This window comes from Heliangelus exortis, chromosome 25 (genome assembly GCF_036169615.1).
Source record: "Heliangelus exortis chromosome 25, bHelExo1.hap1, whole genome shotgun sequence".
Lineage (NCBI taxonomy): Eukaryota > Metazoa > Chordata > Aves > Apodiformes > Trochilidae > Heliangelus > Heliangelus exortis.
In genome coordinates, this window is record NC_092446.1 from 6,046,246 (window position 1) to 6,074,012 (window position 27,767).

Consider the following 27,767-nt stretch of genomic DNA (forward strand, 5'->3'; position numbering starts at 1 on the left):
TATGCTTTTCCCGCTGGGGCGGGCGAAGCTGTTGGAGTGTCTGAGCAAGGAGGGGCCTCCATGTTCACTCCTGGATGGACGATGGGACCTTTGTCCTCTCCTTTCTCCCCTGCAGTGGGGTCCCCTCTCCCAACCCAACCCTCAGGGGTCCCCAAGGTGGGGACACCCCACCCCCAATGGGCTACTCACTGCGAAGGGGGGCTGCTCCAGCGGCCAAAGGAGTCTCCCATCTTGGGGGAGGGGAGGCAGCGAGGGCCACCCAGTCCTGCTGCAGGGTCCTGAACTGGACATGGTCCCCATGTCACCCTCAGTGTGACCCCCAACCACTTATGGTCCCCCCCATGCTACCACCAAGCCCCCAGAACTGTGATGCAGGACCCCCCCCTGCCCACCACCCCCATCCATCCTGCCCTATCCAGCCCCGGGGGGGGGGTCACCCAGCAACCAGAACCACCCCCCTACCCTCATGTCATTAATGGGGGGCCCCCGGGGTGACCCCTGCTCACCCCAATCCTGGTGCTGCTGCCTCTGCCAGCCGGGTTGGAAGTGCTCAGCCAAGGGTGACACGGGTGGGGACAAGGACTTGACGTCGGCACCGCACCTGCTGCTCTTTGCCCTGTGCTGCTGCTCCCAGATGAGGGGGGGGGAAACAGACACACGGGGAGGGGGTGACAACCGCCCGGCACAGCCACCACCCCCCTGTCCCACTCCCCCTTGGGTGCCCACCCTGCTCTGGGGCTGGGGGCACCCAGGAGGGATTGCAGCCTGGGGTGGGCATTGTGCCCCCCACCCCAAGGTCAGTATGGGTCTTCCCCCACCCCAGGCCGAGCCCTGGTGACGTTCTGGGTGACAGCACCCAACCCCCCCCTTGCACAGACCTCTGCCCCTGCCCAGAGGTAACCCGGCTCACCCCAAAACTCCATCACCACCTGGAAAAAGGTCTGGGGGTGGTGGTGGGTGTGATACTGAGGAGGGGGCAATGGGTGGGGGGGGGGAAATGGGGGGAGTGGTCTCTGACTTGCTGGTGGCAGCAGGGGTCACTGTCCCCAGCTCTCTGGGGTCATCTGGGGACAGCCATAGGTGTCCGCCCCCACGGCAGGGGACATTGGGGGGGCACAGCACAGGGGGGGGGTGGTGTCCAGGGGACCGGGGTGACACGCTGAGGTCCCCCCTCCCCCCCAGCACAGTGAGTTGAGATTTGGGTTCATTTTGAGCTTTTTGGCTTCTCTTGGTTGGTCTTGGGGGGGGGGGAAGGGAGCTGTGCTCCCGCCTCAACCCCCCAGGCTGTCCCATCCCACTGACACACCTTACCGATTTTTTTTTTCCAGGTTTTTGAAAAAATCTGGCCCCACTGCAGAGGAATCTTGGCATTCCCTCCGAATGTCCCTTGAATTTTCACACGGAGCTGCAGTGACACCGCTGGGGTGTTGGGGACCATCAGTGAACAGGTTCGATCAGCGTCGAGAGGTTGGGGGGGGGGGGAGGGGGAAGGCTGGGAATGGTCCCCAGGGAGCGAGGAGGGGTTGTAAGGGTTGGGATCGTGCCTCAGTTTCCCCACGGAGGGGCAGAGTGCAGTTCCCACCTGCGGCCACAGGGGGGCAGTAGGGCCCCGCATCACCACTGTCACCAGATTTGTGACCCCAACCCCCCCAAATGTGATCCCCCCGCCCCAGATGTGACCCCCTCCCCAGATGTCACCCCCCCCCAGATGTGACACCCCCCCCCCCCCAGATGTGACACCCCCCCCCCCCCGATGTGACACCCCCCTCCCAGATGTGACACCCCCACCTCAGATCCTCAGATGCATGTGTGTGTCCCCAGATATGTACACCCCCCCCCTCCAATAGGGCCCCAGCTGTGTCCAGTGCCACCCCAGGTCCCGCTGGCACTGCCGCCCCCCCCTGCCCTGGTCCCTGGGGGTCCCTGGGAACATTTGGGTGACACTTCTCAAGGTGGGGACACACAAGTAGCCGTTTGCTCCGTGGCATCACGGTCCCTGTGGGAGGTTGGGGGTCCCCCTCATTAACTGGGGGACACTGGTGGCACCCCCTCAGCTCCCAGTTGTGCTCCCTGCACCCAAGGGGCTGAAGCGAAACCCCCGCCCGCCCCCCCAATTCCCCTTCCTCAACCCTGCTGCGAGCCCAGCTGTGCCTCAGTTTCCCCATTCCCATCCTGCCGCCTCTCAGGGCTGTATTAAGCTGGAGGAACCTGGACCCTTATGCCCCCGCGGGGGGGTGGGTGGGGGCTTGATTCCCCCCCTCAGCAGCATCCACCGTGGCCCCCATCCCCACCCCACCCCCCAGCAGGGACAGGGTGCTGGCCCCATCCCTCCCCAGCTCCTCCCAGTCACCCCACTGGGAGAACTGCGACTGGCGCTCACTGCTGAAATATTATAAAAATAATTTGTATTTTTTTAAATTGTTTTTTCCGCCTGATTTCTCAGCCAGAGCTGACACCTCCCTGCCCAGCCCCCACCACGTGTGTCCCCCCTCAATCCCGAGGACACAGCCACCCCCTGAGGACAACGGGAGCAGACCCTCTCCCTAGGGACAGATTTTTGGGGGTACCCAGGTGGTGGAGAAGAGGGGACACCCATGGGGCCACCAATTCCTGGAATGTCGGGTGCCACATCACCCCCGGCCAGGTGCCACCACCCTGCCAGAAAAACAACTGCGGCTCGGGGTGCTGGGTGGCAGCCAGCGGCACAAACCACGGCCCAGCCCGGCTCCGTCCCCACGTCACCGAGGGAGGATCGCGGTGTACCCAGGACCTGCCACCTAATTGCTGGGGACCACCGGGCTTTGGGGACATGGGAGGATGGGTTTAACCCCTTGGGGGTCGGGAAACTGAAGCCCTGGAGTGTTCTTCTTGGGCTGGAGGAACAGCTCGGAGTGTGACAGCACAGCGGTGGCACAGCACAGCGTGTCACAGCCCCCCGGGTCAGGGTGTCCCCTCTTGGTGCTGCCCAAATCCACAAGTTCTTTCTGTCCACTGTGCTGGTGGGGACAGTGACAAGCTGCTGGGCTCACTGTCACAGCAATCAGGTTTAGATGCTGGTTTGGGGTGACAGAGGGGGACATGGGTGGAGGAGTGCTCCGTGGTGTCCTGCTGTCACCCAGCGCTCTGTCCCTGGTCCATGGGCACCTTGGCTCCTGCAGGAGGTGGATCTGGGTCACATCGTGCTTGGCATGGCCACCACAGGAGCAAGTGTCCTACTGAGAGCCACCACTGTGTCCCTGTCACCCTTTGGGGTCCCCATCACCCAGCCATGTCCTTGTCACCCTGCTGTGTCTCTTTACCATGGGAGGCTCCCTCGGGGGCTACATCTCCCCCTCTGCCATCCCGAGAGGTCCCAGCTCAGTGTCACCCCTCACTTCCCCAGGAATGTCCTCAGGATCACCCCAAGGGAGAGGGAGAGGTTCCAACCCCAGTGCTCTGAACTCCATGACCATGGGGCATCCTGGTCCTCATTGTTCTGGGTCATCCTGGCTTTTCCAGCTGGATCCCATCTTTTCAGAGGAATAGGAGGAGATCTCCAAGGCTTTCCTAGCCTGTCAGCTTTCCAAAGAATTCCTCCAACAATAGCCCTGAAGGCTTTGGAGAAGCAGCACCCCGGGAGCAGCGCCCCCTTCTCTGGTGGAGCAGATGCTGGTGAGGAGGTGATGCCACTGGAGGTCACCAAGGTGGCAGACACCCATGGCCAGCTCCACCAAGGATGTTCATGGCCAGCAGGTCCTGGTGGAGCAACTGGAACCTGAAGACCTTTGGATGTTGAGGGGTTTTTTTGTTTGGTTTTTTTTGTTTTATTTTGGGGTTTTTTTGCTTTGAAGAGGCTGAAAAGAAAAACAGCAGCGAGGGAGCCATGGGGATGGAAGGTGAGGATCACACATGTCCCCCCAAATCCTCCCCCATCATCCCAGCCCACAGCCAGGGCAGGAGCCCCGTGGTGTGACACGGTGACATGAAATCTGTTTTTCCCCCTAGAGAAGCAGCCGGAGCTGTGGTTTTGGCCACACACATGCAACAAAATATCTTGGTTTGGGGGGGTGAAGAGGCAAAGTCCGTGTCCCCATGGCCACTTCCCACCATCTCATCCTGGTGGCACAGCCCCAGCCGCGGCTCCGGGGATTTCCAGAGGTGGTAGGGAGCAAAAGGACGATGGGATGGGAAGCCAGGGGTTTAATTAGAGGTGAGGAGGGTATGCAAATGAGCAGGTTCCAGCCCGGTCGGGGGTGGCCGAGTTGCTGCAAATCCCCGGAGGCTCTGGAGATGTTTCTTCGTGGTTCCCACGCTCCGGGTGATGGGTGGGTGTTGGGGGAAGCACGGGCTGGGATAGGAGAAGGGCAAGGAGGTGGCCTGGGGGGAGGTCAGACCTCCAAAGTCATCCCTGTCTGGGGATGGGGCTCTGCCGGAGATGGGGAAGGGTGCAGAGAGCATGGGGAAGCCCCAGCAGCCCAAGGAGAGCTTGGAAAGGGATTGGTTGTGCTCCAGTTGTGGGGTTTCGGGGATGAATTGCCCCTGGGAAGAATTGGTGTCTCCACTGCCCTGGTGCTGCTCCTCCATCCTGCTTCCCACCCCAGCCCTCCTCTTCACTGCCCAAATACAGGGGAACCTGATCCAAAAGCTTCCCAGGGCAGCAGGATCGGCCCCTGGGAATGCTCCTCCCCCCCAAAGCCCACTGGGTCAGAGGGGACCAGAGCTCAGCCACCAACTCCATCATCCTCAGGGATCCAACTGGGTCTCAACGTGGCAGGAAAAGCTCAGCAGAGCCTGGGAGCCCCAAGTCTTCCACAAGTCCAGGTTGGGTGGAGAGTGGATAGAGAGCACCCCTGAGAAGGATGTGGGAGGGTGGTTTGATGAGAAGCTGGACATGAGGTGACAGTGTCTGCTGGCAGCCCAGAAACCCCCCGTGTCCTGGGCTGCATCACCTACAGTGTCACCAGCAGGGCCAGGGAGGGGACTGTCCCCCTCTGTTTTGGTCTCCCCCCCTGCAGGGCTGGGTCCAGCTATGGGGTCCCCAACACCAGAAGGACACAGAGGTGCTGGAGTGAGTCCAGAGCAGGTCCTGGAGATGATGTCTGAGCAGCTCTGGAGCCAGGGGGAGAGAGTTGGGGGTGTTCAGCCTGGAGAAGAGAAGGTTCTGGGGAGACCTCAGAGCACCTTCCAGTGCCTGAAGGGACTCCAGGAAAGCTGGGGAGGGACTTGGGACCTGGAGAGGGATGAAGGGGAATGGATTTAAATCGGAAGAGGGGAAATTTAGGTTGAACATTAGGAAGAAATTGTTGTTGTGAGGGTGCTGAGCCTCTGTCCCAGGCTGCCCCCAGAAGCTGTGGCTGCCCCATCCCTGGCAGTGTTGAAGGATGGATGGGGCTTGGAGTACCCTGGGCTGGGGGAGGGGTCCCTGACCATGGAGCTTTAAGGTACCTTCCTATCCAAACCAGTCTGGGGTTCCATGGAAGAGGTGAGCTGAGCTTCCAGCCTGCATGGAGCAGCCAGAGCTGCTGGGGACCCAAACCCACCCCTGTTGACTGGTTCAACCTGGCTGTGAGATTTCCCATTCCAGACAAACCCTGGGGCCATGGTGAGCAGGAGGAGGAGGAGGAGGATGTGGTCAAGCAACGCAGCCAACGGCATTTCCAGGGAAAACACATTTTCATGAGCACCTTTCCAGGGAAGGTGGTGAAGAAGGTGGCAGGGGGGCGAGGGCAGCACATGACACTGAGCTGGTGGGGAGCGAGCAGGTGATGGGTTGTGATGAGCAGGTCCCATCCTGAGGTTCTGTGCTGCTGAGTCAAAGCTCAGCAAGACCTCGTGGGTGGCAGGATCACTGTGGGAGCCAACCAGGAGGGGACAGGCAAGGGGACATGAGAGGACCGTGCCACCCAGCATGTGTTTGTGGTGTCTTGCTTTCTGGAGCCCTGGAGGAAGTTGTGAAAGGGTGACCAGATGCCATCTGTGTAGGGGGGGGTGGAGGAAGCCCATGGCAGGAGGTTCCCAGGGCATCAGATGGGATTTGTCCCTCCTCACATCATCGGATGTGTCCTCATGTGGTGCCTTGGGACATTCTCACCCTTGAGGGTAGGAGAAGCTGAGTAAAAGGTGGTTGTAAGAGGATTCAGAGCTGGGAAGGGGGAACAGGAGAGGAACTGCTCCCCTAAAAGAGGTTTCAAGCAAAAACCCAACTCCTGCTCCTGCCTTCGGGTGGCATCTCCCCCACTTGCCCGTGGTCCCCAGTCCCATGGGGGATGCAGAAGAGGAATCCGGGTGCCCCAAATCTCCCAGCACCTCTTCCAGACCAAGTTAGGCCATAGTGGGATGTCCCCTCACAATGGAACATGTTCGACCTTCCGTAGGGTTTGGCTCCCATGGGAAGTTGGCCACTGAGGAGAAACTATCAGCTCACCCATCATGCTGCTGCTGCTGGAGGGATGTCAGGGTCCAAGACCATTGGACATCCAGCAAGGGGTTGATCGAGTCCTGAAGTTGCTCTCCCTAAGCTTTTGGAGAAGAGAATCCAAGTCTGTGAAGGTCTAGGCACTTTTCCTTTTTCTTTTGGCACATTAAATAAATAAAATAAAACAGAGATTGCGGCTTTCTGGGGTGCACAACACCCACCAGCACCCAAAGGTGACCCCATGCCAAGAACAAAAAGTTTGTGAAGATGGATCTGAGCTGGAGCTGGGCTGGCTGGAGGGGTTAAACCTCTGCTCCTGGGAAGAACCGGCTCCTGTCCAGCCTGAGTAAGCCCATGGTTCCTGCCAAATCCCGGCTCCAAAGGGCCCTTGTGGGCTTTTCTTTTCAGCTGTAAACAGTGTTGCTGGATGGTGCCATGACCCACGGAGTGGGTTCGACCCGACTGCTCTGACCAGAAGGGTTTTTTTGATAAGGTTTATGAATGAAGAAGGGCCCAGAGGCGGTGGCCAAACCGTGGGGCAGGGGTGGGAGGTGGTGGAGAAGGATGGAGAGGAGGGGGGGGAGGTCAGCAGCTGTCTCCTATCCCCCCCACACACTTCCTTCCCCACTTTGGGGTCATATTTGGCGCGAGCCCTTGGTGGGATGATGGGGATTTGTGGTGAGGAGGAGGAGCAGGGCAGCCTGTCTGTCCAAACCACCCGGGTTATTTTCAATGGGCCCCTTGGACACCCTCCCCCCCGCCAAATTTTTAGGGGATGGAAAGGAAAGCCATTGGTGACATTGCAAAGGGGGGGGGGGGGGGGATGCTGGTGGCACCTTCGATCCCCAAGCAGTGATCTGGGAGGGGTTAACCCCCTTCCCCTGCTCCAGCTGGGAAGGAGGCATCACCCTGCCAAAACCTTTTCCCAGTGGTGCTGGGTGCCTGGCACCCCGTGTACAGAAAATGCAGCCCAGCATAACCTGACCTTGACACCAGCACCCCAAAACCCAGTAGGATTTGGCCAGCCAGCACTGGGTTGGGGGGGTGCCTGTGCGGGCTCCTTCCAGCAGCACACGCTGAGCCCTTTTTTTATTTCCAAGAAGGGTGGGAGTTTCGCCTTTGCTTCCCTTTCTTTTCAAATTTATTTTTGCTTGATTTTGGATTTCTGACTCATCTTCGGCCCGTTGCCGGGAGGAAACCAAAATAAAAAGTGCCCCAAATATCATATCAGCTCAATAAAATCCTCCCCCAAAGATGCAGGGAGGAAAATTAAGTGACGGCTCCTTGGGACCCAGAGCCACTTCTCCTCCTCCCCCTCTCCCCAGTCTGATTCTTATGGAGGAGGAAAACTCCATTTTTCCTCCTTTTTTCCAAACCACAGCTGGTTTCCGGCTCTGCCAGCACAAAGCCAGGCCCAGAGCTGATCATACCTTGGGGGAGATGGATCCCCCCAAAAAAAAACCCCCTGCATGCTCCATGGGGATGCAGTACGTATGGGACTCCCACCCATGGGTGGGAGTAGGGGGGAGATGCTCTGGAGCAGGTGGGTGTCACACAATGAGGGTGCCCAGTTAATACTGCCCAGTGGCTGAGAGATACCCTATTAGTAGGGGTGCCCAGTTAATTAGGATGCCGTGTTAATTAGGGTGCTCCAGAGGTGCTTGTTGGCTGTGGAATGAGGGTGCCCTGGAGATGATGGGTCCCATTAATAAAGGTGCTCCAGAGGTGAGGGTGCCCCATTAATAAGGGTGTCTTGGAGAAGAGGGCACCCCAGAGATGAGGATCCCCCACTAATGAGGCTGCTCCATTAACAAGGGTGCCTGGAGATGGTGGGTGCCCAAGAGGGTTGTCCCAGGTGTCCCAGATGTGTTGTCACCCCAATACTGTGGCTGCTCCATTACTAAGGATGCCATGGAGATGAGTGAGGGTCCCCCTGAGATGTGGGTACCCCATTAAAAAAGGTGCCCTGGAGATGAGGACACCCCAGAGATGAGGATCCCTCATTAATGAGGGTGTTCCATTAATATGTGTGCCCCATTATTGAGGATGCCCCATTAGCAAGGGTGCCCTGGAGATGAGAACACCCCATTAATGGGTGTCCCCCACTAACTAGGGTGCTCCTTTAATCTGGGTGCCCCATTACTGAGGGATCCCCATTTATATGGGTGCTCCATTAATGAAGATGCCTTGTTAATGAAGGTGCCTCATTAACGAGGGTGCCCGTGGCTATTCCTCCCTGGAACGATTTTGCTGAGTGTCTCCTGCTGAGCAGGGGCCAGACCCTTGGCTGGTCCCTTGTCCCCTGGCAGGTCCCTTGTCCCTCCGCCAGCCAAGCGTGACTCAACAGCCGAGCCTGGCTGGAATGTGTGAAAATCTCCGGGGGGGGGGGGGGGAAACAGCCCCAAAGCAGCATCCTGGGGATGTAGGAGGGATGAGTTGTGACTCTGGCACAAAAAGCATCTGTCTGGACACCCCCAAACCCAGCTCCTCTGGGGGACCTATCCTGCCCCGTGACAGTGATGCTGCTCCCCATCACCCAGCCCACGGGACAGCCGTGGGAGCCACGATACCATTGGGGAGGTTGAGTTCATCCCCCCCTGCTTTTACTTTTTTTTCCACCAGCTTGGGATAACCAAAGGGTCCTCACTCCCTGGTCCCTGCCAGGTGTAATTTTGGCACTGCTGGGGGATGGAGGTGGATGCTGGACCACGTATACCAGAACAATTGAACAATTTCCATGTTTTTCATTGGGATTTCAACTCCCTGCACCCATCCTTGGGGGGGCTCCAGGAGCCACTGTGAGGCAGGAGGGGGGGATGGGGCCATCACCATGGGCAAAGGAGGCTGAGACCCAGGAAGAAACCACAAACGGTTTCGATGTGTTTATTAACCCAGGCACGACTTCCCCTTTCCCAGCTCCAGCTGCTGCTTTGCAAAGCTCAGCCCTGCACACAGCAAAGGCATGCAATGGGGGGGGGGGGGGGGGGGATGCAGCACCCAGAGGTGATGACCTTGTCTAGGGTGACCCCAAGAGGTGGCTCTGCCCCTGGGACAAGGCAGAGGTGGCTTTGGGGAGGTGGGCCACAGCTCCAGCATGTCCCCACGTCTATCCCCAATGATGGTTTCGGTGTCACTGATGCTGGAGGTGGTGGAAAGGGTGAGAGGTGCTGCCCAGGGGTCACACTCTCCCCCAGGAAAAGCTCAGCCAAAGGTTATTTAAAAAAAAAAATAATAAAAGGCAAGAAAAAAATCCTCAGTTTCCTCTTTTCCTTCCTCAGCCCAGGCACGTGGGGGTGAAGTCATGGAGCTCCTGGGCTCACAGCAGGATGTGCTTCCAGCTCGGCGTAATCCTGTCCCCAGGGCCACCACCAGATCTTTCTTGGTGGGGTCTGGGTGAGCTGTATGTGTGTGTGTGTGTGTGCGGTTCTCCAGGCTCTGTCACCCTCCCTGCAGCACTGTCCCCCCTGCCCCTCTGTCTCTGCTCTCCTCCTGCTGAAGCCACCACATCCTGAGCTGGTCCCTGGGCTCTTCCCTCTGCTCCTGTGGGCTTTCCTGGAGAGGGTTTTGCATCCCAGAGCCTGATGTGGCTTTGCAGGGAAAATCGGCCCCAGATGTGGCTGAGCCACTGCTGCTGCAGTCCCAAGAGTGGGGATGGGGCCCGTGGAGTGTTTGGAGACAAAGGGACAACCCAAGGGACCTGTTGGGTGGCTGGGAGCAGCGACGCAGGAGCTGCTGGAGGGGTTTATCCCTCGGATGGGGGGATCCTGTCCTCTTTGCACCCAAGGAGGGGTGATGGGGACACCCAAGGTCTTCCCCACCCCTGGGGACAGTGACTGGGCTGTGAGGTGGTGCCACCAGCATGGGGCTGAGGAGTCTCTGGTAGTTTGGCCCTGCAGCCCTTGGCTTTTGAGAGGCCACAGGGCAGCTCCCCTTGGATCCATTTCCCACCCTGGGATGTTTTTTCAGGAAGCAGGATCACTCCCCAGAAAGAGGCAGGCCCCCTTCCCCATGCCACCACCCTCCAGTGACGGAGCAACCAGGACCCGGGCTCTGTCCCCAACCGAGGGCACAGCCAGGCTGGGGGGACCTAATGAATTTGATGAGATCAGGGGATGCTTGAGGACACCTGGGGACATCATGGCCAGGATCCCCATGCTGAGCCGGGGGCTGCAAGGCCCTGCTCGGGGCAAACTGTCTGCAGGCTGTGGGGTGGGAACCACACGCTAATCAAAATAGGATGGAAAACTCTTGTGGTTGCTTGGAACTGAAGTAGGGCTATGAGCAGCCCACACCAACCTCCAGATGCGACAGCAGTGGCCACGGGATGAAATTCCGATGGATTAAACTTAATTATGAGCTCCGAGGGGGGGGATGGCAGCAGCAGGCTGGCCCCGTGGCAGTGCCAGGCAGGGGGGAGCAGCATGGAGCCCCCTGCCCGGGGCTAGGAGTTGGTTTTGGGACAGGTGGGCTCATGTCTGGGTCTCCTCGTTGAGCTGGGATTTGCCTGGCTCAACTCAACCGCTAAATTTAAGCCTTTCCAAGATTGTCAGCAATTCTTGGTCCGTCCTGTTGCTTGGGGTGGGAGGAATCACACTGGGGGCTGCTGACTCTCTCTTTATGATTTGAGGGCATGCAAGCATCCTGATGCCCATCCCTCACCTTGGTCCTCATCTTCCATCCAGCCTGCATCCTCCATCCTGGCCCCATTTTCTATCCTCCCCCATTCTCCCTCCTGCTCCCCACCCTCCCCATGCACAGACCTGGAAGATGACCCAAACTCAGTGCCCAAGCAAGGGACCTCTCCCCTCAGAGCATGGCCCATTTTCCAGGGCCACAAGTGCCCTTGGCATGTTCCTCCTCCTGGTTTGTGCTCCTCAGCCCCTCCGGGTGCTGCCTCCCCCTGCTCCATTGCAACACCACATTGCTCCACAGGGTTCCGAAGGGGCCTTGGGGCTGTGTTGTGCCGGGGGCTGGAGGGCTGCCGGGCGAGAGCCTGGGTGGAGGCACAGCAGAGCAGGCCAAGATGCATCAGCCTGTGTTTTTCTGGTGGCTGCTGAAGGTTGTTTGTGCTGTCTCAGGGATGATACAATGATCTTGGCGTAGGTGCATGACCCGGCGGCTGGGCACACGCAGTGCTATGGGCCTGGAGGAGGGTGAGCCAGGGCTACCCGTGGCAGCTCCTGCCCTAACCATGCGCCACATCTCTCTGAAACTGCTGTGACACCCTATTTTCCATCAGCTTTTGCATCACCACCCCGCTTTTCAGCTCTGCCCCAAGCCCCCTTGCATCCACGGCATGACCTGGGATGGGGCATGAGGGTTGGGGGGTTTGCTCCTTGGCTGAGCAGGGTAATGGTTCCCATCCTGAAAGGACCACTAGTTTTCTTGGAAAAAAAGAAAAAAGAAGCAGCAAATGCCTCAAAATTGGAATCTCCAAGCTTGTGCAAGCAGCTGGAATTGTTTGCTCCATCACTGGGGGCTGCTGAGCTTCACTCTTCAACAGCGATGGAGGCTGCAACGGGTGGAAGAGGACAGGGAAAAGGGTGAAGGTGTCAGGATGGGAAATGTTCCCTGGGAGAGAAGCTGAGGCTGCTGGAATGGAGGCAGGAACACCTCGGCCAGCTGTGAGGGAGATGGGAAAGGCCAGATTTAGCATCAGCTCTGCCTGGGGAGCGTGGGAGCCGTCCGGGAGCTTTTCACCAAGCACTGCCAGCCTGCTGCTGGTTCCACTCGGTCCTGCTGTGTCCCCTCTGCTGATGCTAAACCCGGGTTGATGTTGGGCTTTGTAACTCATTGCTTTGGTTCCCCAGAACCCAAAAGATGCTTTGAATAAATCCAGGTGGATTCCAGATACTTCCCAAATGGAGTTTAATCTGGAGAAGCACAAGCCTGGGGAGGTTTTTACAACACCCCCAAGCCTTATCACCACCAGCCACTGCAGAGGGTCCAAATCTTCTGTTTTCAGCCCCAAATGAACCAGTTAGCCCCGGGCCAGGGAACTGTGCTGTCAGGGCAGCACGTGTGTGCCATGGCACCAGCATCCCTCTGAACAGCCTCTGGAAATGCATCCCTGAGATGGCAATGGGCTGGATCCAAGCATGGAATTCTCACTGCTAAGGTTTTTTAGGGATAAATCATTGCTGGTTTCCCTCACCCTGCAGCATCCCATCCCTCCAGATAAGGCTGGGGCTCTGGGAGGCCATTCCAGAGCTGCGGGGCAGGCGGGAGGGAGCAGCAGCTTTTACGGTGCTGAAACCACTCCGGTGCTGCTAATGAAAACCAGGTTGTGAGCAGCCCAACAGCTGATCCGTGGCCGGCGAGCTGAGTAATGCCTCGAATTCCTGGCAGGAACCGTTTCCTTTAGGGAGGCGAGGGCTCCTTCCCCGGCGAGGCCCTTCGTGTGTCCCCCCCCCCCAACCCCAGTGCTGTCCCAGGGGCTGAGTCCTCCAGGGATGGCAAAAAAACGATGAGGGAGAAGAAGGGGGCTGTCGCAGGGGCTGGTGGGTCTCTGGCCACCCCTCCATCCACCCGGCCTAGAGGTGCTTGTCTTGAGCTTCTTCCCCCCTTCCACTGTGAGGAAGATGATGGAGGTTGAGCCTTTCCAGCACCCTGGGACTGGTTCTTGTCCCCCAGGGTGTCACTTTGAGTGGCAGGGATGTCCCTCAGGGCTGGGGGTCCCCTTGGTTCCAAGGATGCCAGCACGGAGAGGGGTGCTGCAGCTCCTGGGGATGGATCCTGGAATTTGGTGGGGACAGAGGACCGCTGGGTGTGGAGCAGGATGAGGCCGTGACTCAGCCCTCGCCCCCCTCTCCATCTGTCCCCTCTCCTCCCCGGTGGCACCTGGGGGACCCGGGGGCGCAGGCGGGGACGGGAGCTCGGGGCCAGTCGCTGATGTAAACAGCTCCGGCTGCGGATAAACAACCAGCCCCGGGGGGGGGGGACACACACACACAGACAAATGGCTGCTCGGGGGGAGGACAAACGGCTCCTCTGTTCCCGGCTCCGGACCCTCCCCGCGGCACCCCACCAGTGCTGGAGAAGGGGAGGCTCCAAACACCCCCTCCAACGGCTGTTGGGTGGCACAGCGGTGTCACCCTGACAGCCCTACGCTATGGGGGGGACAGATGCCCAAGGTTGGGGGAGGCAATCTGGAGGTTTATCCCCCTGCCGAGATGGGGGATGATGCTTTCTCTCTCCAGCCGTCCCCAGGGCTGCGCATCCCGGGGATGGTTTGGCAGGAGCTGGTCCCCAGTGACAGCCAGGGACCCCCGGGAGCGGTGTCGCCTGTCCCCCTCCTCCCTGGCGCCGGGGTCAGGCTTCCTTGGAGCGCTCCCAAGCCCTTTGCCCATCCTGCCCCCGAGCCTGGCGCTGAGCCCTGCTCATCCCCCCCCAGCCACTCGGTCGCTGCCCCCACCTGTGCCCAATTGCTCCCAGCGCAGCCCCCGGACTACCCCCCCACCTCTCCCCGATGGGTCAGAACCCACTCGGCTCCAGCCAGGCTGACCCAGCTCCATGCCAGCAGCAAGGGGATGCCAAGCGGGTGGGTGCTCCCTGTGTGGGGCTGAGCAAGGGGATGGGGCACACTGGGGGCTGTGAGTCCCCCAGCCAACCCCAGCAGGGGGGAAAGGGATCCCGGGGCAGGGGGGGGAGGTCAGGGGAACCCTGGGCACCCATGGGTGTAGCCTCTCAGAAAGTAGGCACCAGTGGAGATGCTGCCACCCCGAAATTACAGCAGCCGAGGGGCTGGCGGTGGCACCTCCTGTCCCCTCAGTCTCCCCCCCCCACCCCAGCTTCGGTGGGTGCGGGAGGGCGATCGCCCGGGAAGCGTTTGACTCCGTCTCCGGCCGCATTCCTCAGCGGAGGGAGGAGAGGGACTGGAGCTTGATGTGTCTCAGACGGAGCCGCGAGGGTCTGGGGACACTCTGGTGACCCATTTGTAGTCTCAACCCGTCCTCTGTCCCCCGTCACCAACTGGCACCCACCGCTCCCCGAGTCAAGTGGCTGAGCTTTATGCTTACCTACGGACACCCTAAAATGCTACAGGGGGTTGGGGATGGGGGGGTGGCAGGTCCCCTGAGACCCTCCATGGTTGAGAACAGTAGGACCCTGGGTTGTCACATCTCTAAAATAGGGACTTTCTCGTGGCCAGCATGGTCAGCCACCGTGTCCCCTCCACCCCAATCCGGCCAACACTCCCCTCCAGTGGGTGCCCATCCCACGGGGAGGGTGCTTCAGCCAGGGGACAGGGCGATCAGGAATGGGTTTGGGGGGGGGGGGGGATCCAGAGTGGGACGGAGGGTCCCAGTGTGGAGCAGGCTGGAGGGATGGAGGGGAGGAAAGGGGATGAAGGCTCCAGCCTCATCCTGCTGTCTGCTGGTGACATCCCAAGTTCCCAGCACTGGCAGGGGGACAGCCGCCACCTGCATTCCTCAAGGGACCGTCTGGGGACATTCCCACGGGGATTTCCAGCCTGGGCACACACCACTACAGCCCAGATGGTGCTGGTGGGGGGGAAAGAGGGAGGGAGGCACCGAGGTCCTGGCTCCACTGCAGACTCGTCCACTGGCGGCGGGAGAGTGTCCAGCCCCGTGGTGAATCACCGGGAAGGAACTGATTAAGAGCTCTCTGCACTTTCTTGCTGGAAATAACTTTCTCCATGGAAGCCATTTGTTGGTTCTCTGACACAGCTGGGCTGTGGTGGTGGTGGGGTGGTTGTAATTCGGATGTGCTGTAGTTTTTCCTCCCCTTTTTGGTGCTGGAAAAAGCTTCCCAAAATGAGACGTTGGGTTGGGATGTGCTCCTGCTCCCATGGGAGATGAGAAGAGGGGGAAATGCTGAAGCTGGAGCACCTGGAGCTGGAAGGTCGAGGAAATGGGACACAGAGAAGAGGTGGCTGCATGTGGGATAGAACTGGTGGCTGCTCCAGGCCCTCCAGGGCATTCTGCATCCCTGCATCCCCCTGAACTGCATCCCTGCACCCCTCTGTGCTGGGAGCCAGCAGATTTTGGGAGCCTCCTCCGCAGGATGCCCAGGAGCCCCCATAGCCTCATCTTGCTTTTCCACCTCTGGGTGGCAACCCCAGGGCTTGGAGATGACTGCGGGGGAGATGAGAACAGCACCTTCCAGAGCAGTGACAGTCCCACTGATCTCAGTTTGTAACTGGGAAAGGTGACCACCCCAGATTTTGCTCCCATTCCCAGATTGTGCTCCCCCCCCACCTAGATTTTGGTGGCCACCGTGCATGCACAGGGTGTTGCTGCCATTGCTGTCACCCGCTGCCACTTTTGTTATTGTCTCTATTTCTGCCCCATGACTCAGGGATTTCGACAGGTTTGGGAGGGGAGGAGGGGCAAAAGCCACTTCCCTGCCGAAAGAATAAGAGGTGGCCCCTGCTCTCTCCCTGTCACACAGGGGGTGGATTATTAACCCAAGCTGTCCCTCTGTCCCCCTACCCGTGTTGTCTCGTCCCATGACCCGGGGATGTGACACTTTTCCGGTCACTTAAGAGGAGGGAGGGGATGAGTGTGCAGGAGATAAGAAGCAGCGTGGTCCTCAGCTGGTGCCCAAGGGCCTCACGCGCTGGCACAGGGTCCCCATGAGTCACTCCTCCCGGGGCTGGTGTCACCCAGTGGTGCCCTTTGAGTGCCCACCCTGGCACAGTCCCACTGCTGGGTCCTGCCCCCAGGACAGCTCCTGGTGGAGAATGAAGGTAACTTCTTGGCATCTGGGGGGAGACACAAGTTATTTTGTGAGCACAGCTCATTTTTTACCCCATTTTTCACTCCTTCCTCCCCCTCCATCCCCATCATCCTCAGCACCCATGTTTATCATCACACAATTTCTAAGGGCCACCCACGGGCGATAAGGATATGACACCCATGCACTGGTGCAGATTTAATGCCATTTCAGGGCTGTCACTGCTGTCTCCATCTCCAGACAGCTCCCAGCTCTCCCTCAACCCCAAAGCCTCCTCCTCCCTCCGCGGGGTCCCCCCACCCTGACCCTCTGCTCAGCCGGGGGCTTATCTCAGCACCAGGAAAAACCCTCAGCAGCTTCTGAACCCTTCTCATTGTTTCCAACCCTGGGGAGCCGATACCACCTCTTCCTCCACGCTCGGATGTGGTGGCTGTCACAGACACGTGGCCCCCCTGTCACTGTCCCCTTGGCTCAGCCGCAGCCCCGGGGCTTGCATCCACTGCTGTAGGGGGAGGATTTTGCTTTCGTCTTCTGCCGGGGTGACAAACGCTTCCCAAGGCAGTGGTGCACCTCGTGGTAACTAATTGCTTCCAGTTGCCTGCAAACAAACCGGCGGCAAACGGGAGAAAAGGCAGAGTGGAGGATGGAGCTTTGTGCGTGGCCAGCGCTGCTGTGTTGGTGGCTTTTCTGTCCCCAGGATGTCCCCAGGTGGGACTGCTCATGCACTGCCTGGCACACGGAGCCCTCCGTGTGCTCCCGGGTCCCTTTGTGCACACCATGAAAATGGATCTGGTTGTCTGCGTGGGTCCATCCATGAATATGTGGATCCATCCATGTGGGGGGGGGGTCCATCCATGCACAAGGATCTGTCTGTGCATTCCTGTGCAGACGGATCTGTCCCTGCACACTCACATCTGTCCCTGCATGCCCACGCACACGGACTCCTTCACACCTCTACCCACCTCCTGCCTGGCACCAGTACCCGGAAAAGCAGCTGTGGGATCGGGAATCCCGAGCTGCAGGAACAGCCCAGGGCCTCTCCCAACACTGTGCCCCTGTTGGCTTCCCGGCCCTGCTCACACCCCTGACACCCCAAACTCCCTTCCCATTTGCTTCCAGTGCACCCACCAACACTGCACCCCCTGTCACCTGCAGCCCTGCGTGGGTGCAACCCTCCTCGTGTGTGTGCGGGGGTGCGTGTGTGTGCACGTGTGTAGGGCTGTATTGGCACACACACATGTGTGCACCCCTATATGCACGCAGGGCTTTATGCATGTATGCACATGGGGTGTGCTCGTGTGTGGGAGGTGTGTGCACGTGTTCACGTATGCATACAACATAGGTGTGGGATCTGTGCTTGCGTGGGTATGTGCGTGTTCATGTGTGTGTGCATGCATGTACACACGTGCAAGCCCCAGAGCTCTGTTTGTACTGTGTGTGTGCCTGTGGATCTGTGACACAATGTGTGTAAGACTCAGAGATGTGCATGCACTCTGTGCATGGGTACAACTACCCAGGGTGAGTGTGCATGCCCCAGTGCTGTGCACACATGCGTGTGCACACACATACATGTTCCAAGGGCGTGACTGCACATACAGGGGATGTGACCCCATCACCGGCACGGGCACACATGTGCACATGTGCGTGTACGTGTGTCCGAGGGTGTGCATGGACACGCAAGCGGGTTTGCACGCATGTACATGTGCACATGTGTGTGCGTCTGCATGCGAAGGGGCCGGGGTGTGCGGGGGTCGCGCACACAGTGCCCGGCACTGCGAGTCTTCAGGGACGGGGCAGAGCCGAGGCTGAGCTGGGTCGGGTCTGAGTTGAACCGGGTCGAGCCGTGACGGGGCTAAACGGAGCCGAGCAGGGCTGGATCGGGGCTGAACCGGGGAGGACCGGGTTGGGGCTGAGCCAAGCCGAGCGGGGTTGAAAGAAGCACAGCGTGCCAAATCGATCCGATTGGAACCGACCCGATCCAATTCGATGCGAGCGGTTCTCTCGTAACCGAATCGATCCGATCACCCCCGACGGGCGGGGGCCGAACCGACCGGCCGGCCCTCACTCCCCAACGAGCCGACCCGATTGGAGCCGATCGAAGCCGAACCGAGCCGATACGACCCGACGTGAGCCGAGAGGGGCCGATGTGAGCCGAGCGGGGCCGATGTCCTTCGCGGCCGCTGGCCTCCCGCCAGCCCCTTTTCTCATAAACCACATGCTGCCGCCCCGCTATAAAGGGGAGCGCGGCGGCGGCGGCGGTTCAGCCCGGCCCAGTTCGGCCCCGCCGCCGCCTCGACCACACCGACCCAGCTCTGCCGCAGCCCCGGCCCCACGGCAGCCTCCATGCCCCGCCTCGGAGCCAAGGTACGGCGGGTTCTGCTTCTAACCCCCGCCGAGGGGACATCCCCCAACCCCCCCCCCCCAGCCCTATCCCATCTTTCCCACCCCACCTCCCACCGCCCCTTCCTCCCAGCGCGGTGCCACCTGTGCGGGGTCACCTGGGGGGTTGTGGGGGACAAGTCCCCGCCGCTCCGGCAGCCCCCGCTTGTCCTTGGCCGCCTTCCCCGGTTATGCAGGGGCTGCGGTAAAGCCCGTCTCGGAGGGGTCCCGGCTTCCGGCGGGGGATGCTCCAGCCCCGTGCCGGTTCCCGGAGCTGCGGGGTGATGCTGCAGCCCCAGCCCGCTTCTCATTTCCAGCCCCGTTCCGGCTACCCGGAGCTGCGGGGTGGGTGAAATTCTTTTTTTTTTTGTTTTTTTTTTTTTGGTTTTTGTTTTTGTTTTTTTTTTTCCCTCTCCGGTTCTCGGCTCCAGCCCTGTCCCGTCCCCGGCGGGGTGAGGCTCCGGCCATCCGTGGCCGTGGCTCGGTGGTGGCCCGGGCGGCATTTTGGGAGTTTCACAAGAGGGGAGGATTTCTGGAGAACCTCCAAGGGAAATTCCCCCCCTCCTTACCCCATCACCCAAGCACCCTCTCCGTGCCGGTGCAGCGAGGAGGGGTGCAGAAACAACCCACCCCGGGTGGGGCTGCTGCATCCCCACCTTGGCCCTGGGTGAAGCCCCGTTGCCCACCCGCGGTTCCGTTACGGTTCGGGGCCTTCCCGTTTCTTTGCAAGGATTTGGGAGGGGAATTTGGGGTGATGCCAGAGCTGCTGCATGGAAAGAGCCCGGCGGGTGCAAGCACTGGAGGCTGGAGCAGGGCTTGTCCGGAGGGTGGGAAAAAGACTTTTGGGGATGGGTGGGTCAGTGTGTCAGATGGTTCCCTGGGGCCGGGGTGAAGGAGAAGATTTGCAGGAGAGACGAAGAAATGGTGCAGGAGAAGGGGATAAAAACTCGATGTGCGGTGTGGAGGTTGCTGGGAGCCACTTCCAGGCTTGTGCCAGCCGGGCCCCGGCCACGCAGCCCCCGCACTGGGCACTGGGAAAATCCCTGCTGACCTGGAGCTCCTAAAAATACCGGGATGGGGACAGGCAATGGGAGTTGGAGGACTTGTGGGGGGAGTTGTCCTGTTGGCCCATGATCCATCACGAAGGTTGTTCCCCCGGGGGAATGGCAGAGGGCTTGGTGAGGGGAGCGTTTAGCCTTGCTCCAAGACTTTGTTTTGCTGTGCTCAGGTGTGCCTGCTTCGCTGCACCCTGCTCTCCTCCCTCCTCCTCCTCCTGGTCTGTAGCATCCATGAGACTGAGCAGAACAGTTATTGCCAGCAGATCATCACGGAGAAGCACCTGGCTGAGCTGGAGGAGCTGGTGAGTGGCTCCCCCCGGGGGTTGGGGAGTGTTGAGGGGTGATGTGTGTGCTTCTCCATGGGATGGGGGCTTGTTTGAGGCTGGGCAGGAGCATATCAACCCTTACTTAGGGCTGAAAAATCAGCAAATTGGCTTGTTCTCAGCTCCACCAGTGAAATGGTGGTACCCAGGAGCTGAGCATCCGTGTGCAGGAGGGACAAGCAAGCAGGCACCGGGTGGGTGGCCATGCACAGTGCCTTTAGCGACGATGGCTGTGGAAAAGTGTTGGTAGGAGGGGTGGAAGAAGAGGAGAAGGGAATGGAAGAAGAGGGGAAGCAGGAGGGTGTCCGGGAAGAGGATGGGGGGGGGTGGGGAAGTGGAGCTTTCGGGGCTGTTGGTGTTTTGCGGGCGGTTGCGCAGGGGTTAAGCCGAGGAATCCGGCTGCATTCCTGAGTCCAGCTGCTTGCCTGGAAGCTGGGCTGGCGATGGGGCTGTGGGTGGGTGGCAGGCAGTGAGGGGGGCCCGCTGGCCAGGCTAGCTGGGTGAGATGGAGCCAGGCAGGCTAGAGCGATGGGTGCCTTCATCCCTTGGGTGCTCACACTCACCCCGCAGGGATGAACTCCTGGCCCCATCCTGGCTTCTGGGGACTCTATGTTGCTTTGGCCCTTGGCTCACCTCCGAGGAGAGGGGGAATCACGCGGATGTTCCAGGGGGGGAGAGAAAGAGGGAATCGGGGGCACGCAGGGATTTATTTGCCTTGTTGTCGCAGATTAAATTCCGCCCTCGCAGTGAATGGGGTGCGCGGGGGTGGTGAGAGCGGCGCCTCCGAATCCTCCCTTGATTTTTTTTTTTTTAAGCTCTCCCTACCGCCTCCCTCCCCTTTCCCCTCGCAGTGTGTAACCACCGTGTCCGGGGTTCTCTTTACCTCTTCCTCTTGAAACACCAAGCTGAAATGTCAGGAGCTGAGGGGTATTGAGTGTGCAAGCTCAGCTTGCTCTGCCCTGCAGCCCCAGCACCCTGGGGTGCTTCTTATGCTTTGCAAAAAAATGGGTGCATGGTGATGGCGAGGAGTGGAAGAATAAAGGGGCTGGAGCAGGTTTGAATGGAAGTTGTGGTTTTCCTTGCTGAGGATTGCAGCTCTCTCCTCTGGTGGAGGAGCCTCCAACCCCTGTGGGATAATGCAGCAATTGTTTCCGGGCCGACATCCCAGGCTGGGAGGATGAGGGCTGCCAGAACCGAGGGCCGGCCGGCAATTCTGGCAGCCTTCATCCTCCCAGCCTGGGATGTCATTCCGAAGGCAAGGGGGCTTGTTTAGGGTGGGTTTTTACCCTCCTTGAAAAGGGTTGTAGTGTGGGAAATGGGGCTGGCAGTGCTGTGTGAGGGACCCTAGTGTCAGGGGATATGTGACCTATAGTGTGACAGTCACCTCCTGTCTGGCAGGATGCTCTCTTTCAGCTTAGGCTGAGTGGAGCAAGGAAGAATTGAGTGCTGGGAGGAGAAGGAGGATGAAGAAGAGAGGAGGGGTGGCAGCAGGCAGGGGGAACGTGCCATCCTGGTGGGTGCAGGGATTCTGGGGTTGGATTCCTGGGAGACAGAGGTTCAGCTGTAGGGAAGATGAAGCAGAGGTGAGGCAGACTTTCACCCACTCAAGCCTTATGGATTTGTGAGGGCTCAGAGTCCCCTTCATGCCCTTGGGGTTCTGTTTCTGCTGGTAATTCTGTGATTTCTGTCCCTTCTCACTGTGTTATTCCCTTCCCTGGGTGCTGTGGGGTGACATCCTTGCTCTCTCCTTCCAGGCTGACACCCAGATGCAGCACCCAGGCAGGGTCTCCTTCAAGTTCATCGATAAGATGCAGCTGGTGAGTGGCTCCTTGTGGGGGACAGAAGGGGACAGGGAGGAGGGATGGCTGGTGCATGGCTGGGAAGAGGGGGGAGGTGCCTGGGTCCCCAGTCTCCCCTCTCCTGTTCTCCTTCCCAGGGGACCCATCCAGGTGGTTGCCAACTCCCAGTTTGGGCAGCCTGTGGGACCACAGAGTGGCATTTTATGCCTCTGTGCCTCAGTTTCCCCATGGCAGAGAGGGATGACTGATGCTCCCTCTACCCATCCAGTAACCAACCACTTATTTTTTTTCTCTGGGGGGGGGGGGTGACGGGAATTTGTGTCCTCACAGAACGACTCTGTCTGCTACGTTAAAGCTGCTTTTCCTCTGCTGGGTAACATCCTGGAGAGGACGGAGTTCAAGGAGAACTCTTCCAATGACAAGAAGATGCAGATGGTGCGCAGGATGTACAGCAGCATCGATGAGAATGTTGACCCCTGCATCAGGGATGAGGATGATGAGGAGAGAAAGGTATGGTGTCCCCTGCCTCCTGGGGTGCTGGATTTAGGAAATTTAACAAATCCAAGCCCTCATCTCTGGGTAAAATGGGGTGTCTGGAGCATGCCTGCATGGGCAGGACCTTGAGGTGGAGCAGAGATCGTGGTGTGTGTAGACACAGGGAGCCATGGGGGGGTCAAATCCTGCCCTGGGTGCAGCATGGTGGTGACACTGGGTGCTCAACACTGTTGTGGGGTTTATGCTGAACCTGGGTCTTCCTCCAGCTCTCCCAAATGTGCTTCGAGGAGTTCACCACCTCCCCTTATGAGATGCTGGTGCTAGTGAAAGAGTTTTTCCAAGACATCAACGAGCTGCTGCAGAACCAGGAGAGCTTCGAGAAGGATTGTAGCCAGGTCTACCGCAGGGCCTGCTTGGGACCCAGGAAAGCTGCATCCTCTCCAGGTGAGACGCTGAGAAATTGCATCTGGGGCTTGGGGTCACCTGCATGGAGCAGCTTGACAGCCGCGTGTCCCCAGCCCGGGGCACACGTGGGCGCCCTGGGCACGGCTCTGCCTTGGTCCTCGTCTCTGTTGCTAGGCTGGTTGCCATCCCCATGGGGTGGCCTTCGTGAACTCTGTGTCTGGGGAGAGCTGGGTTTGGGAGAAAGATCTGACCACCCTTTGGAGGTGGGATTTGTGCCAGAATCCTGCTGGAAATGAGTCTGGAGTGAGATGTTGTGGGGGAAGAAGGAGGCATCTCCATCAGCCTGGCTGGAGGCATCAGGCTTGGTGGCATCTCAAGCCCCAGCACCTGGGTTGAGTGTGACTTGGAGAACTCAAAGCGCCGGGACCCCTCTGCCACTGATGTGCTGCATGACCTCGCTTCAACTGCCCTGTGCCTCAGTTTCCCCTGTCCAAGCCTTTGGGGAGAGTGTTGCCTGCCAGGGTAGAAGAGCCCTTGTTGCCATCTGTGCTTTGGCGAGCGCCCACACTGTGTGTTTGCATGTCCAGGGAGAAGTCTGACTGCTGTGTCCCTGTGCCCGGGGGGGGCAACATTAAAATGTGACTGCTCAGCTCCTGCCAGCCGTGGATAACTGCTGCCATTGGCTCAGGGGATCCGGGTTTGCTTCATCCTGGCTGCTGCTTGTCCCCTTTGTGCTGCCATGTCTGTCCTGCCTGCTCCTTGCCTCACCTCCCCTCTCCTTATTTTTTGGGGGGGACTTTTGGACCTTCTTGCCCGGGGCTATGGGGAGGGATGGGGGTGTTGCCCCCCCCCCCCCACCCTACCCCTTGACTCTGCTGGCTTTGTCCCTCTTGGAGGTTGGTGACCCCAGAGCCCATCTCTTCTCTCTGCTTCTTTCAGGTGTGGGGACAGATCCTGACTGCAATTGCCTGTCCCCTGCCCTCCCTTCTGCCACCCAGCCCTCCCTCTCTGCTGCCACCCATGCCGGCAGCGAGGTGGCACCCGCTAGCACCCAGCTCCCTTACAGCCACCTCCATGCCTCCCTCGCTGACTTAGACGCCCTCTCCCAGCCCCCCAGTAGTATGGACGGTGGCTCTGGGACCGAGGAGGTCCTGCGTGCCGGGGTGGGTGACACGGTGTCCGCGCCATCCCTCCTCCTCACCACGCAGCAGCAGCAGCAGCAGACGGCTCCATCCGACGGCACCAAACCCCCCCGGGAACCACCTGGGACCCTCAGCCTGGCAGCGCTGGACGTCCCCATCCTACGTGGGGATGGAGCCCTGGTAGAGGAGGGGGACACCGGAGCGGTGGTCAACCCCCCGTCCCCCCCGCGGCAGCGGCCGGGAGCACCCATCCTGCCGGACCGCCCCGCCGGGCTCAGGACCACCGGACCGGCACCGTCTCCCGGCGCAGGGGGCAGGATCCGTTCTGCCGAAGCCTCCCAGCCCGTCGGCCAACTGCGCTTCACCAGGATGGCCCCGGGGATGATGCGGGGCCCGGTCCCGGGCGGCCCCGGGGATGGGGCGAGAGGCGCGGGGCTGAGCCGGCTGCGGGAGCCCCAGGACCCGCCCGGGCCTGGCTTTGACTCCGGGTTTATTCTGAGCGCAGAGCAGCGCAGGAAGGAGCCGCCCCCCAGGGAGGGCCGCCGGGAGCCCCTGCTTTACATCACGGTGGCCAGCGTGGTGGCCGTCTTGCTGGCCATGGGAGGGCTCCTCTTCTACAAGTATAAATCCAGGGTAAGGCACTGCCTCGCCTCCACCCCCCGCATGTCTCCCCTGCCTCAGTTTCCCCAGTCGTCCCTGGGAGTTAGGCCCCTCTTGCCCCAGCGTTTTGATGTGGGGGGACAAGTGGGGATACTGAGCAGGGTGGAAGGTGGTTGCTTGGGAGATCCACCCCCCTCCTTATAACCCTGGGGGGGAAACCTCTCCCTCTTTTCCCAGCTTCTTCCTCCCTTCCCATTTTCCCAGCCCCCTCTCCTTCCCAGGGCTCATCTCCCTGTGTCCCTTCCCTCCACACAGGTCCTGGAGCGGTCGCTGGATGAAGGGTGCACAGACCCCGAGGAGCCACAGAGGAGGTGGGTGCCATGCCACCCTGCTTAGGGGTGGGGGGCTTTGGGTACCCGCACCCTACCCTAAACCCCTGTGATTTTTCCCTCCCAGGGCACTACAAGGAGTGAGCAGATGTCCAGAGCTGGAGACTGAGGACCTCTAAGGTGAGCAGGGCTTGGATGGGACCTCTCAGGGCTCATATCCAGGTCAGTGGGGACAAGGTCGAGTCCCTGAAATGTCCTCACCAGCACTGCCCTGGCCTCAGGCAGGGAAATTTGGCTGCAGGCAGAGGTTGGAGGAGCAGGTTTGCACCCCAGAGCTGCCAGCGTGTGGTTTTGCAGCCCATTAATCAATTACCAAGCACTTTCTTTAGATATATACAGTATTTTTTTTTTCCTGTGGGTTTTTTTTTTTTTTCCTTTTTTTCCTGTGTTTCTGCCTCCTTGGCAGAACCTCAGCTCCTGCTCCTCTGTCTCCTGCTCCTCTGTCTCCTCCTCATCTGTCTCCTGCTTTCCCCAGGGCCCGATGTGAAGCTGCTCGGGGCATGGATCCGGATGCTCCTGGGAAGGAGGGTCGGGATGTTCTGCTCCCTCCAGTCCTGCCACACACCAGGGCTGCCTCCTCCCTCCCTGCTGACCAGAGACTGCCAAAAAGAAAATCCACAACAAAACAACAAAAACCAACAACCAAAAACTCCAGGGCAAGGATGAAAGGATGGGGGGATGCACCCTGATGAGCAGGACCCCTGGGAAGCAAAGGGCTGGAAGACTGGATTGTCACCGAACGGGTGGCAGTGACTGATGTGACACCGTGGGGATTGCTGTGGGTGCCAGATCCTGCTCTGAAGATGGAGAGGACCAAAGGGATCAAACTTCCCAAAACGCCCCCAACTCTTTTCCCACCCCAGCAGGGTGGGATTTTGGAGCAGCACCCCCCACCCCTCCCTCCTCACCCTGCTTTTCCCAAGGCTTGGAACATCCTGGAGAGGACATGAGGAGGGGGACCCCAGCTACCAGGCCACCCCCCGGGGCTGCCCCACCCCGATTTGCAACTTTAAACCCTCACACTGTGAATATTTAAAGACCTCCCTGGTGTCCCTTGAGCCCCCCCCCCCCCCCCTTCCCCATGCTGGGCAGGGCTTGGGGGTGGCACCATCCCCCTCCCCATCCTTCTCTGCCACTGGGGGTCTGGCTCTGGTCCCGTGTCCGAGCTGGCCTCGGGTTCCTCTTTTGCCATTTTACACTTTTGATTATTTTTCTTTGCTGTTTTTAATTTTTTTTTTTTTAAATATAGCGGATGAAAGTCTTTATCCCACAGAAGTATTTTCCGGAGGTGGGGGGGCCCTGTCCTGTCTCCCCCTCTCCCCCCCACCTCCCACAGGGTCATTCCAGCGAGCTGGCCTCGTCTCAGACTGAATTATATAGATAGAGGTGGGTTTTTTTTTTGTTTTTTTTGTTTTTTTAATGACTGCGCTTTAGAGAAGGGAAATGGGGCTGGGAAAGGACTGGAGCAACGTGGGAGCAAGAGATGGAGATGCCCCAGTGGGTACCTGCGGGGGGGTCTTTGGCTCAGCACTCCCAGCCCTACTTTTGGGGTAGAAATGCCCCATTTTTGGGCCTCATCGTGCCCCCCCTCCCCCAGCATCCCTCCAGCCCCCAGGGTGAAGCGTGGCCCACGCTGCTCTTGAAGTGTTATTTTTATATGGGGGGGGGAGAAAAACATGGACAAACCAAATGTTTTTTAAAGAAAGCATTACTATTAACTTTTTTTTATATGTATATTATATATATCTATATGTATTTATGACTGCCAAAAGGAGGAGAGGAGGGGGTTTGCAATGCCAAGGGAGAGGTGGAAATCAGGAGGAAAGCTCTGAGGGCAGCAGGGAGGCCAGGGCCAGGGTCGCTGATGGTGTAAACCACTGATTTGCACCACCAAGGAGACACCAGCACCACTGTTCCTGAGGGAGAAAAATTGTCTTTAAGCTGCCTCGGATTTATTTTTGCCTTTGGGATGTTTTTCCTTTTTTTTTTTTTTTTTTTTTTTTTTTTTTTTTTTTTTTTGGTTTTGTTTGATTTGATTTCTTTTTGGTTTTGTTTTGTTTGTTTGGGTCTTTTTGTTTCTTTTTTTTTTTTTTTGATACCATGAAATGTTGAACTATTTTATACAAAGTCATTTAAAGAAGTTTATTTAAAGAAAAGAATGGAAAAGCAGGAGGTGTATTTAATATTATGAATAAAAGGAGGGGGGGGTGTAAGTGTGGGGGATGTGGGGCCATCGGGGGGAGGGGGGGGCTGAGTACTGTGCAGGGACTTGGGGGTCCTGCTGAAGCCCCCCCATACTTTGGGCCATGCACAAAGGGGGATGGGGGTGTGTGGGTTCAGGGTGTCCTGCAAGGGGTAAGGGGGTCCCCAGGAGTTGGTGGGGGCAACTCAAAAAACTATTTTGGGGAGGGGGGCTCCAGGGGGAGATGCTGGAGCCCTGGCTCAGGACCAGGTGAAGGTCTGGATGTGGCCAGGGTTGGGGGAGGTCAGGGCCCGGGCTGCTCGTGATTGCCCTCCTCCCCCCTTCCCTCTTTCCTGTTTGCATGGGGGGGTTCATGGTCACTGGCACCGGGACAGAGGGACAGATCCGGTCCTCCCCTCCCCAACCTCCCACATCCCTCCAGCATTGTGGGATGAGGGGCTCCAGGCTCGGGATCCCCTCCCTGGTGGGGGGGGCCCAAAAATCCCTGCGGTGGGGGGTGGGAAGCAGCTCTTGAACAGATGCAAACTCCCCAGTGCTTCACCTCCTGCCCTCCCCGCGGCTCCCCATTTGCCCTCCAGGAATCTGGATGCCCTCCGGCATCTCCGGGGGGTACCCAGGGCATGAAGGGGCTTCAGGACCATCCCATCCCCTCTCGGGGGGGCTGTTTGGTGTTGGGGGGTGCAGGGTTAAGCCCCCCGAGGGCCCCACCCCCCCGGTTCTCCCGTTGTTTTCCAGGAATGGGACCCCCCCCATCTTCTCCCCTTGCATGAATCCAGCATCTCAGGGGGGGTACCCAGGGCATGAGGGGGGCTTCAGGACCCCCCTGCCCGAGGGGGCTGTTTGGTGTTGGGGGGTGCGGGGCTCAGCCCCCTCCCCTCAGGGAA

General features: G+C 59.2%; 1 protein-coding gene and 2 long non-coding RNA genes across 8 annotated transcripts; 2 read left to right on the forward strand and 1 right to left on the reverse strand.

The window, feature by feature from the left end:
• Position 1: 1 nt before the first annotated feature.
• Positions 2-1,393, reverse strand: LOC139807498 (uncharacterized). 2 transcript variants are annotated; one of them, XR_011730578.1, is made up of 4 exons: positions 1,353-1,393; positions 507-621; positions 190-283; positions 2-70 (listed from the first exon to the last, which is right to left on the reverse strand). It is a non-coding gene; the product is annotated as an uncharacterized lncRNA (long non-coding RNA). The 2 variants fall into 2 exon arrangements; XR_011730577.1 differs by lacking the exon at positions 1,353-1,393 and having other exon boundaries at positions 507-634.
• LOC139807499 (uncharacterized) lies at positions 758-6,583 on the forward strand. 4 transcript variants are annotated; one of them, XR_011730581.1, is made up of 6 exons: positions 758-939; positions 1,329-1,448; positions 2,444-3,651; positions 3,831-3,875; positions 3,985-4,189; positions 6,354-6,583. It is a non-coding gene; the product is annotated as an uncharacterized lncRNA (long non-coding RNA). The 4 variants fall into 4 exon arrangements; XR_011730580.1 differs by having other exon boundaries at positions 2,444-2,837; positions 3,383-3,875; XR_011730579.1 differs by having other exon boundaries at positions 2,444-3,875.
• Positions 6,584-18,335: 11,752 nt separating this feature from the next.
• On the forward strand, positions 18,336-26,602 carry CSF1 (colony stimulating factor 1). Of its 2 annotated transcripts, none has more exons than XM_071768423.1 (9): positions 18,336-18,454; positions 19,698-19,829; positions 21,605-21,667; positions 21,980-22,159; positions 22,411-22,588; positions 23,489-24,324; positions 24,607-24,662; positions 24,748-24,800; positions 25,156-26,602. In XM_071768423.1, exons 1-8 carry the CDS (start codon positions 18,434-18,436, stop codon positions 24,797-24,799), a joined length of 1,518 nt encoding a protein of 505 aa, XP_071624524.1. In that variant the 5' UTR covers positions 18,336-18,433; the 3' UTR covers position 24,800; positions 25,156-26,602. The 2 variants fall into 2 exon arrangements, with proteins under 2 accessions (XP_071624524.1, XP_071624525.1); XM_071768424.1 differs by having other exon boundaries at positions 24,197-24,324.
• Positions 26,603-27,767: the final 1,165 nt, after the last annotated feature.

What these genes read in the sequence shown, in the direction of transcription:
- CSF1 (XM_071768423.1), top strand. Translation starts at nt 18,434, where the DNA reads ATGCCCCGCCTCGGAGCCAAG. An exon ending in TGCCCCGCCTCGGAGCCAAG is followed by an intron (nt 18,455 to 19,697) that starts GTACGGCGGGTT and finishes TGCTGTGCTCAG; the next exon opens with GTGTGCCTGCTTCGCTGCAC. An exon ending in TCTACAAGTATAAATCCAGG is followed by an intron (nt 24,325 to 24,606) that starts GTAAGGCACTGC and finishes CCCTCCACACAG; the next exon opens with GTCCTGGAGCGGTCGCTGGA.